This window comes from Gallinula chloropus (assembly GCF_964237585.1).
Source record: "Gallinula chloropus genome assembly, chromosome: 4".
In the NCBI taxonomy this organism is placed as follows: Eukaryota; Metazoa; Chordata; class Aves; order Gruiformes; family Rallidae; genus Gallinula; species Gallinula chloropus.
The window spans coordinates 42563692-42575883 of record NC_140088.1 but is presented as its reverse complement, the minus strand read 5'-3'; the positions used below and the strand labels follow the sequence as shown (position 1 = coordinate 42575883).

Sequence of the window (12192 nt, the reverse complement as noted above, 5' to 3'; positions counted from 1 at the left end):
CAAAACAGAACAATCCCTCCTATCTCTCCATGTGTTTGGATATTAATTTTCATAACACACAAAGAATACTGCTTTGTCCTTTGCAATCAACAAATATAAGCTGCTTAAATGTCTTAAAATGGGACGAGACTGGTGAAATAGCAGTGGAAGCTGCTTTAACCTTTATTCAAGCCTATGACACACTTTTCCAATAGACAAAAAGAGCACAGCAACACTCTTTAGTGATTTAGCCAAACAAGATTGAAATCAAACATTACAAAACCAGTATACAGTGCAAGAGATAAGAGTCTACAATTCAGTTTGGTTTAGTTTAGCCTACTAGCTTTGTACTTCAACAGGCAGTTCATGTAATTGTTAATCAGTTCAAATTAAATCCTCACTAACCCAGACAGATGGAAAAATCCCCCGTGCAGAACTGGCAGGCATCAGGACTCCAAGGTCAGAGTCAGCTAGTGCAGGTTCTATGGGCCCCAAAACTGAACCAGGCAGGACAGGACAGAGGAAGGACCGAAAGGTCCAGTGTTGGCTGCATCCCCCGTTATGCCTGACTTGCAAGTATATCCCTGATGGAAGCAGCAGACACCAAGGGGTTGCCCCAGTGTTCCTGCACATCCCTAGGTCTTTCAAATAGCCTAGAAAATGCTGAAACTTGTGTTTGCACTTTTAAGCTCAGGACAAAGCTCTTGCTCCACCTTCAGCTGTGTAACACACTCCACAAGACACACTAGCTTTAATCATGTCACGGTTACTACGGGAGAGGAGCAACTGAAAACAAGGGACTTCGGGCTGCTGCTATTTGTTGGTTGTTAATCAGATGTTGTGACAAGGCTCTATCTCCTCCCAGACACAGAACAATTTCTTTAATTTGAAAGAAAAGTTATCCTCATGACAGTTATTATCTAATTAAATTTCATAGATGAGTTTGTCTTGAAAGGAACCTTGATCTAGTTCAAATCCCCCTCCCTTTTCCCCACCACTATGGGCAGGGACACCCTTCGCCAGCCCAGGTTGCCCAAAGCCCCATCCAACCTGGCGGTAGGACTATGTTTTACTTTTCTGGTAAACGGCAATAGAGTGAATTTTGCAGACTGAAGACATAGTAATTTGTTCAAAACATTGAGCTTGATCCATAAATAAAGCATGGGCCTCAGATAGCCCTTGGAGCCTGGCAAGTACAGTAAGTAACATTTAACATTTACATGTTCGTTTGCTAAAACAGCAGAAGGTAATCAGCAAGCACTGCTTCCTGCTTACTGTTTCATGATCAAATATTAACTGAAAATATTAATAGACATAATCAGATCACACTGTCTTTCTTGCAGAAGTATATACATTTATTAACCTTTTCATCTATGAGAATAATGAAACCATCATAATAATGAGAAGTAATACTGTCACTGGAAATGGAACATCCTGAAAGCCATTTTACATACTCTCTGCCAGCCGTCATCAGCAAGAAATTAGGTGAAGCACAAAAATATATTTCAATGCTTAAGCCTCTCCAGCTCAACGAAGAGTAAATGAGATTATAAAGTTTCACCAGACCGTATCACACAGCTAACAAGACATAACCCGGAGAGAACCAAGAAGATGTTTTCCTTGGTCTTTGTTTTTTAAAAGTGTGTATTGGACTTCAGGTAAGTTTGCTGCATCAGAGCACCGATGCTCATTTGTTCTTTGACTACCTTTTGATAGATATCCATTTACATACATGCTGAAAAGGGAACACAACTATTTTTCATGTCTTAATTTCTGGCTAAATGAACACATGTTACCATGGAAAAAACGTATGAACTTCAATTCACAGATAGGAATGCCTTTTAAGTCTATAAACCCTCTGAAACGGAATTAATACGATCAAATATAGAAGTGAACCCTTCAAAGAGCAGAAATTCCGCTGATGTATTTTTTTAATAGTAAGACTTCATTATAGGCAAACACTTATTACAGCCATAATTATTGTCATGCATACGAACAAACTTGGACTATTCCTCTTTCAGGATTAAGTCTAGGCGGCTGAGGGCTTTCTACGACCACAGCCAGAGAAGAATTAGGCGTGCACAGCTCCCTGGGGAAGCATAAGGCCCTCGCTGCTTTACTTTGGCACAGGGCAGAGTTCTTCTGTGTGTATTCTGTGAAAGAACATCAGGATTTGGCCTTACCAGGAAAATGTCAGTGGTCAAAATCTTCCTGGTTTTTCTTTTCCCAAGCAGACATCACCTTTATGTTATTATTAAAGCATTTGGCTAGTTACAGCCAAAGCTTCAGTTCAGCATCAGGACTCACTAGCTTGAAAAGCCTTCATCTGCACAGGCAGATTACCAGCTACAAGATAAAATTCAGGCCTGCAGCACTAAATATCAAGCTCATCCCATGAGGATGTAATACAAAAGCCCTGTTTATTGCACTTCTCATGTCTCTATTAAAGAGAGGACTCCTCCCACATCCTGTGAAAATGTATTTCAGGAGCTCTTTCCTCTTGCGTTTTTTGTTTCCTCCATTGCCTTTCACCCTCTTCAAAACCTACTTCTCCCACAGAGATATTGCTTGCCACACAGCTGTGCAAGATGCATGGTGTATGGAGGCACCAGCAGATGTGCCTGAAACCCTGTGCTTAGGCAACGCTGTGCCAACACTACTGGATCTCCAGTAAATCAGTACTCTGCTTCTCTACACAGGGCAGGCATGGGTCATGCCAGGCACTCGAACAGCTGTCCTTGGCACTGAATTTACCTCACCTCAGTCTGTGCAACTCCAAGTTCAAAACCACAGAGGCCCAAGTACATATGAGATGCTGTGCAGTAAAAAATACCAACACAGTCCACAAGTACCTACTATACAGTCCTCAGAGAGCAGGATCAGTAGAGCCTGCTACAGCAGATAGGAAAATTACCATCTTTCAACATGAATCATCTAGTCAGCACTGCATTAATAAACTCATTCTGCAGCAGCTCTTCGGAGGGAGCCTTGGGGGAGGGGTTCTCCCCAGTGATAAAATGAATTTTGCAGAGAATTCTCATCCTGATAGCAATCATATCCATTCAAGAGTGAGGGTTCCCTGATGTCTGGTACCACCATCTTTCTGCTTTCAGTTGCATTTACTTTGATTTCCTAATCTGATTATAACAGTATTCTTTAACCCCAAAACAAATCTTGCTTTTGGGCCACACAAAGAAACCTGAAGGGTCAGGGTGGGTTTTTCAAAGGAAGTAATTAATGAGATTCCCTCCAAAGCAGACAAAGCTATCTTACGTCTGCTCCACACTTGCTTCTGCCACTGTCCGTAGTAAAACCATCCTGTCTTATCTCAGCTCCAAATGCTTAGTAGTTAAGCAGGAAGTTGCAACTAGTAAGAGATACTAGCTGCAAGAGGCAAGACTTCAAGTCCCTTGACCATGCCATAGAGCACTTCATCCCCCAGCAAGGCCACAGACACAGCAGGGCTGCCTGTGAAAGAATCACTTTCAGGAAGGATGCAGAACAAAAACAAATAAAAAAGTGGCAGCACCTGGCCAGTGACTTATGAATTTCAGATCCCCTCCTTCCTTTTCTGAGATACTGAACAATTATGAGAGGTGTGAGAATGATCCACGTGCTCTATTGCTTTTATAGGGAGACACAACAACTCACCAACCACCAATAAAGTAAAATGTTTGGAAGGGCAAAGATGACACTCGGTGTTTTTTTGCTCCATATGTTATGGTGACTCCAGCACACATACCAAAATGTTAATTCTTTTTTAACACTCTTATTTCCCTGCAGATCTCTGTTTACATTAAGGAAAATAGATCTTCTTTTTTATATGCTAAAACAGTGAAACAAATTGTTCTGAAAAAGAAAGGGAGATCCTGCTGAGCATGTAAATATACGGAAAGAGATGGGTACTCTTTACAAACTGGCAAAATCCCAAGTTTTTTCAATGAGTAACATTAAAAAAAAAAAAGTAAGAATTTGGAAACTCTCAAGCAGGATTAAAAAAATACAAGCAATTATATTTCTGCCCTGAAGAAAGTTAGTAAAATATTCAAGCATGCATAAAGCAAAGTAAGGCACTTGTCGGCTTTCATTATGATCAATAAAAACTGTCAGTTCATTAGCATATCATTAGCTACCCTGCTGTTTCCAAAGTGTTAACGCATAGAAATATTAATTTACAAACATATAATATCCCAGAGTTCTGAGGATCTGACTGCCTGCATAAAATAAGAATTTAGGATGGGCAAATCCAATATAACTTCTTTTTTCTCCTATGTAGCTATAAACATATGCTTACCATCTGTGGAATTATGGGAAGCAGCTGAGGTAAAAAAACAACAGCTGTAGAATAAAATAATACTATCAATTTCACTTCACAGTGACAGCTCAGCTGCTGGAGGATGAAACATACTCTAGGTTCACAGCAACTCTTGGACCATAATTTAACTTAAAAGTGAGCTTTTACCTCTGTTTCACAATTAAAATCGTTAGTTTCCATGCTTAAATAATTTTAGCATAAAATAATTTCCCAAGCTTGTTGAAATCTGGGGACTTCGAGGAAAGGTCCTCAGGAAAACAGCAACTTGTAAAATTGTTTTACAAACTGACAGCTCCAAAGAGAAACCCAGTGGGTGGTGAATCACCTTGGCAACAAATCCATGCCAATATAGAGGGAATGGGCAGATTGGTCTATCACTGACTATAGACTCTTACTGATAAACACTTGCATTGTGGCTTGTTACCCAGAACTTGAAAGAAATATCAGAAACTTTTCTGTAGCTTGCTTACAAAGCAAAAGAATTAATTTTAAGGTGGAGGTTGTAATTTGTTGGTGGATTTTGTTTGTTGCTTGATTCAGCAACTCAGCTTTGACCAGAAAATTCATACAACCTCGCCAGTGGCCAAAAAATTGCTGAAACAAACATACAAGAGAGGACTTCTGAAGTTGTAGGTAATTCCTCTGTCCTTTGCAATTTCAGAAATATATTGTCATTCATTTAATCTGGAATATATTGCCATTACTTTAATCCTCTTTTTTTCATCTGAAAATTTCCTCACGTCCCTACTGGCCCAGTCAGTGATGACATCTTGGGGAGCCTCATAAATCGAGGAGGAAATGGCCTCAGAAAGGGATTAAGAGCACCACTGTCTGGCCAGGAGACAGCAGCAAAGTTGTTGCAGGAAAGTTTAAGATGAAAGCCAAGAATAGACTACAATGCTGCCTACAGTCTTGTTCTGTTTCCAGGAACAGCAAAGCAGGGCACAGCAGCTAGGCAGGAAATTAAGGAAACCAAAGAAAACCTTAAAATACGGGGCACTGCAGTGTCTAAAACGTTCTCACCTTGCAGGAAGAGCAGTTGGTGTCTAAAATACACCTTGCAGGAAGAGACACTTTTCTCTAAGCACTGGACCTCAAGTCTCATGTCCCCAATTTCTACTAAAATTCATACAAATCAGATTTCAAGAGTATAAGACAACTAATCAAAAGTATCTTTTTTATTATTTATTAATTTCCCTCTCCATGTGCCATTTCATATCTGCTTACCTTGAAGAAACCATGTTTTCTGTTTCTCTGTCCAAGCCATAAATTGCTTTCAGGTGTTAAATTTGTTTCTGGGGGATCAATGACACGTTCATATATCCTGTGAAAGGAATATATTATAATTACTTGAATCCTCTTCCTCTGAAGAATTCCTAGTCAAAAATCAGTTAATGAATGAGAAAATAAAACAACATTAAACATAATATTTATCTTTCATAGTTTTGAAGATATATTACAACTTTAAAAGAAAAACAAATGGAAAAAATTTAAATGGCTAAAACTGAAACTCCCCTTGATCAACTGCTGACCATTAAGCTGAAGAACCACAATGCCAGAACCCACCATAATAGGGAAAACAATAAAATGGGACCACTTTAGCCTAGAGGTATTTTTCAAACTCAGCTACTCCTGGAGAAAAAGCATAATCACAAACAAGACCCAACCAGAGAAGCAACACTTTGCAGTTTTCAGCCTGGTTAGAATTTTGAATAGATTTCACAAAGAAACTTTATTCCACCTCTACAGCCAGGGCCTTTTTGTCTCTACATTTGTATTATTCATCCCTGTACTTGGACCTTTTGCTTTATCCACTTTTACCATTCACTGTTGTTACTGAATTCACTTGGCCTGGTAGTGCCAGTACTGCGTATCCAGCTTGCCCGAGTCACTAGCACAGCTCCAGCTCAGAACAGGACCTCTGTTTATGCGTGTTCCCTAGCACAGCAGGGACATGTTGTGGTTCATCTTCAAGGAACTAGAAATAATAGCAATGAGAATAACAGGGACAACAACATGAAGTCCATGAGCAAACTTTATAAGCTGCATAAACTTGCCCATGAATGCAGTAGTCTGTGTACCAAATTTCTAAAATTAATTCAGGAAAAAATGCCGTAACATAGCATTTCTGACTTCACAAAAATAAGCATCTGGCGTTTTAAAAAGCTTTTTCTTGGGTTTTTTATTTGTTTGCTTTTAAGAAAGCCATAATGAAGTTTCCCTAACACCTTTTTCAGGAACTCAGGACCACTACAACATCACCACCAGTGTTTTAGGATACGAAAAATTAAAGACGCAAGTTCCTGACCCTGGATTCTCATATTGCCATGTCACATCAGTGGGAGCCATGAACTTACTGCCTCATAACAAACCCAGCATGCTTAATAAGGATTATTGAGAAAATGATGAAATAGATTTCCATTACTATCCAGCTCCCAGGGAGGATGCATTGCTGTGCAACCAAGCCAGTGTGACGGCCAAGAGAAAAGATTCTGGATGTGTTAAGACCTGAGGCTTAATGGTGAAATTATCCTTATGTTTAAGAGGGGTGATATTCTTTTTCTTCTTTCTTTAAGGCTATGGCTTTAAAGTGAACATGAAAAATAAATACCAAAGAAAAATACAAGCCAACCAACACAACTTATTGCAGAGTTATCTTTCCTTTTACATTCCAAGTGTTTCTACCACATAGTCACCAAATGTAATCATTGAATTTTGTGTTGCAAGTTGCCATGTGCACTGGGTTTGCATAGCAAGGTTTCGGTAGGGGTGGTTCTGCAAGGGTTGCTTCTGTGAGCACCTACAATGTCTGAGAGAGCCAACACCAGCAGTTTCCAAGATGGACTCACTCCTGTCCAACACCAAGCCAACAGTGACCATGGCAGCACCTCTGTGATAACATACTTAAGGGTAAAAATTGCTGCACAACAGCAGCTGGAAGAGAGGAGTGAGAATGAGAGACACAGACAGAGAACTCTGCACACACCAAGGTCAGTGCAGGAGGAGGGGGAAGGAGATGCTCCAGATGCTGGAGCAGAGATTTCCCTGCAAACTGTGATGAAGATAGCGGTGAGGCAGGCTGTCCTCCCCCAGTCCATGGAGGAGGAGGATGGTGGAGCAGTTATTCAGCTGCAGTTCATGGAGGACCCTACACCAGGGCTGAAGGTAGCTATGACCCCATGGACAGCCTATGCTGGAGCAGGCTCCTGGCTGGACCCGTGACCCCATGGAAAAAGGACCCTATGTCAGAGCAGGTCTGCTGAGGGGACTTGTGATCTTGGGGGCACCCATGCTAGAGCAGTCTTTTCCTAAAAGACTACACCCTGCTGAAAAGGCCCACCCTTTCAGTTCATGAAAGAACTGCAGCCCATGGGAAGGACTCTCATTGGAGTTCATGGAGGACTGTCTCTTGTGGGAGGGACTCCACACTGCAGCAGGGGAAAAGCGTAAGGAAGAAAGAGTGGCAGAGAAGTTATATGATGAACTGATCAAAACCCCATTCCCTGTCCCTCTGTGCCCCTTTGGATGGAGGAAGTACAGGTAATCAGGAGCGAAGTTGAGCTTGCAAAGAAGGAAGGGAAAAGTTGTTTTAAGATTTGGGTTTATTTCTCATTACCCTACTCCGATTTGATTAGTAACAAATTAAATTAATTTCGTTTAGTCTGTTTTGCCCATGACAGTAATTGGCAATTAATACCCCTGTCCTTAATCTTGACCTTTAAACCTTTCACTATGTTTTAATTTCCTCTGTCCCATTGAGGAGGGCAAGTGTTAGAGCAGCTTGGTGGTCACCTGGTGTCCAGCCAGGGTCAAAGCCACCCTACCATGTTATTGGAAAATTCATACATTTGTGGAGGGCTAGAATTAAAGAACTTCAAGAAAACTCTATAAAGTCTGAAGGTTGTTTATGTCAAGTGCAAAGATTCATACATTACACCTACTTTTGTTTATACAGAGAAGGAGGAAGCCATTTCTCAAAACTAAATGGAAACAATCCAAAAAACTAGAGATAAACTTCCTATTTCCTTAAAAAGCAACACCAACAAAAATCCCAGTCCTAAGAACAAAATCATTACTTGAAAATTTCAGCTTAAGAATGCAAGTACAGAAGCCAGAAGGCAGCTTCTAATGCTCATGATTTTATAGCTCAAGTTTATTATAATTATCATCAGCCCTAATTCATCACATTTCATCAAGACGATACATTCCAAGCTCTTGGAAAGTTCTGCCTCCACTAGCTAATTACTTCTTGCTATCTATAAAATTACACACTGAGGTCTTCTACCTGTTCAAATGGCAAAACAAGACAATATTCTTTTAAAACCTGTTTTAAAAATTACAGAAATTTCACATGCATCATCACAATCAATATTTTAAAGCCTAAGTAGGCCTGTTCTGCCGTATCTCCTATGAAGATCTACTCAAAACCCAAACTGCTGCAAAACACTGAACAAGGAATAAAGAATTAGTACGTTCCTTGAGAAAACCAACCACTGAATTACACCATCATATTAGAAATTTCATTTTTGATATAGAACACATCTTTATTCATGACTTAGGGCAACGATGTCCTCACCAAAATATTTCAAATCTTGAAAAAGATGAGTAAATATTGCATAAAGAATTTAATTTCTGCTAAGCAATAAAATCCCAGTGCTAACCAGGTTCAGCAATACTGCTTAGTGAAGAATATTTGATTTTTATTCACCTGGCCCAGATAAAGTTTATAAATGAAATCTACAATCTGTCTGCAATCACATAGAAAAAAACCCAAACCTAACTGACAGTATCATATGACAGTTCAAAAACAGCAAGTACAAATGAAAAATCAGAAGCAGGCTCAAGTGGTTTATCTTCTCTTTTCTGATGATTTAATAAAGACTTTCAACCTATACAGAATAGGCTGCAGCAACCTTCCTTCTAGAGTCTTCTCAGAAAGTGCCATTCCTAAAACACACGCTCAGGATTCCCCATATTCCTCTACTGTTCAAATCTATTCTGGAAGCAGATATTTACCTCAAATAAAGGGATTAACTAAAGGTTGGTTAGCACTTTAATTAACACATATCTAAGAGATTAGTTGGTTTTCTTCTCTGTGGATCTGCTGATGGAGTTATAGGCTTAGGATTCATGAGAAGACAGGAGACATAAATCAGTCCTTGCTAATCTTCCTATGTAAAAGGATGTTTTGGTTGACACTATTTGGTTTGCAAACAACATGAGCTTACTTTATTACTGTATACTGACAAACATCAGCAAAATAGCCCCAGCGAGTCATCATATCACTATCATATCATCCCCTCTAGACTCTTGAGAAATGAAAAGGTCAAACAAGCACTGAATTCATAACTGTTTAACAAAACAAAAACAAAAAAAAAGGATGACAAAGAGCATGGTTCACCATGTATTACTTATCTAATGAACAAGAACAAAAATTGGGGAGAGGAAGAATCCTCCTGACATAAAAGGATGGATGCAAAAAATATCCAAGGGACTTTTCCAGCAAGACTGGTAGCTGCTCCACAAAGGCAAAACAGCTACACAAAGACAAACTGAAACTACATGAAAGTAGTCTTTGAGTCAATATGAGCCAAGAAACACGACAGCATTACTAATTCTCAATCACTAGCTTTAATAAAGATGAAAACAAATGTTTCCAAATATCAGTGAACAGTTTCACCAGCTACACGCATTGGCAGCTGATAGCCAGTGGATCTGAATGATGTCCAGCTGCAGTGAAGCCAGGAACCAGGCACGTGTCTGGGCTGCCACATGTATGTTTTAAGTCACAAGAACAGCTTGAAGTGGTTCGGTGTTCCTAAAGCAGGCTTTTGAGGAGACTTGATGGATGACGAAGGCACCCTGTCCATACAAAATGATAAAGGTGGCACTTGCAGAAATAGTCAGGAACAGGCTGTCACCCAGACATTACAACTGCCCAGGTGTGTACACCACTTACAAATCTATCAAATATTACTGATTAGTCACCTGGTTTTTCAGGTGTTCACTACACCTAAGGCAAATCCATAAAGCACAAACATTTTGTAACATATGTCAAAGTATAATGAGAAAAGTTACTACTTAAAGTTGAAATTGTCTTACTACTATTGCTTGTGAAGCAGGAAAAACCCTTGCCCTGATCCCCTTCCTGTACTAGTTTTCTTTTGGAAGAAAAGAGGTGTTTTTCGGGCTGAAAAACTACTGCTGCTGAACAGACGGAAAAGGATCCTTCTTTTTTTATGTCTACATTAAATTTCCATATCATTCTCATTCCCTTGCTTGATTTTCTGGGCTGAGATGTGTCGCCTTCTGTGGCTTTATCCATGCTTGACCAATACTTTGTATTTGGCCTATGAATAGCTAAATTATATCCACTACACTTTCAGTTTATGAAGTGCTGGTCTAGAGCTCCTTGGAGATCAGTTTTCAATACATTTGGCTTTGATACCCACACAGAGAAATGCACAATGCGCTTCACAAGAATAGGCATGCTTAGAAAGTGGACTCCAGGGAACTGCGGTCTCTAAAATTACCACAGACTGAATAGTCCCTCCAGCATGAGGAGACCCCGGTCTCTAGGTTAATGGAAGCTCTACTCCATACTTCACACTTTCAGATTTATGATTACTGCATTCACTTTCCAAGAGAAAGCTTGGTTTGCCCCTTTATGCTGACATATTTCAAAGAAGCTAAACCATAAACCTGGAGTAATACAACCATGAACCAATCTTTCTTTCTCCAAGTGTTCATGCTCAGAATACATGCACTCACCGCAGATCCATTTAGGAAAACACAGTAAGAAACATACCTGCTAATTGACAAAGACCAATGTCTCCTTGTATCTACACCTCTACCCTACCTGCACGCTTGGATTTATTAAGTGCTCTCATGCAATCCGCAGAAACACCTTTTTCAAGGACACATTCCAAACAGGCATCTGTGGCACAATCAATACAATATACAGAAAAATTTTTCTCAAATAATCGGTGTATTCCTGAAAGGAAGCATATCCTAAATATTTGCAGGCAAATACATATGCATACATGTGTCTTTGCCTAGAAGGAAAAATCTCTCTAGAAATCAAGCCTCTGTTAGACAAGGAGACTGTTCCCTTCCACACATGCAGTCTAAAATTGGTTTTATCTTCATAATGACCTCACATTTAAGAAGAAAAAAACACTAGCAGCCACTTTTTGCCAACAGAGAAGGGAGTGAGAAGATTTAAGAAGCCGTGCAGACACCAAGGCCAGGGAAGAAGGAGCCGGGGGTGGGGGGGAACACAAGGTGCTCCAGGTACTGGAGAGAGAGATTCCCCTGCAGCTCATGGAGAAGACAATGGTGAAGCAGGCTGTCCCCCTGCAGCCCATGGATGATGACGGGGAGCATAGATCCGATCTACAGCCCATAGAGGACCCCACACCAGAGCGGGTAGAGACACCTGAAGGATGCTGTGACCCCATGGGCAACTTGCATTGGAGCAAGCTCCTGGCAGCAAAACCTGCAGCCCATGGAGAGACCAACCCATGCTGGAGCAGGGTTGCTAGGGGGCTTGTGACTCCATGGAGGACCAGGCTGGAACAGTCTGAGCCTGAAGGTCAGCACCCCATGGAACGAAGCCGTGCTTAGGCAATTGGTGAAGAGCTGATGCCCCAACAGAAAGGACTCATGTTGGAGAAGCTCATAGAATACTCTCTCCCAAAGCCCCCGCAACTAACAAGGGAAACAATTTGTGAGGAACTGACCAAAACCCTGGTTCCCTGCCCCTCCCTGTGCCATGATGGGGGGGGGGGGGGGGGGGAGTAGGAAAAATGGGAGCAAAATCATGACTAAATGAAGCCTGCTAAGAAGGGAGGGGTGAGGGGAGGTGCTTTAAGATCTGGCTGCACTTCTCATCCCCC

At 40.7% G+C, this 12192-nt stretch overlaps 1 protein-coding gene across 1 annotated transcript in view; it reads right to left on the bottom strand.

Moving 5' to 3' along the window:
• NELL1 (neural EGFL like 1) overlaps positions 1-12192 on the bottom strand; it is a gene marked incomplete at both ends in the record, with an annotated part of 287941 nt that overhangs the window by 223213 nt on the left and 52536 nt on the right. Inside the window, one exon of the mRNA XM_084263433.1 lies at positions 5522-5618. Within this exon, the coding sequence (XP_084119559.1) occupies positions 5522-5618 (97 nt within the window). The remainder of the gene's footprint in view (positions 1-5521; positions 5619-12192) is intronic.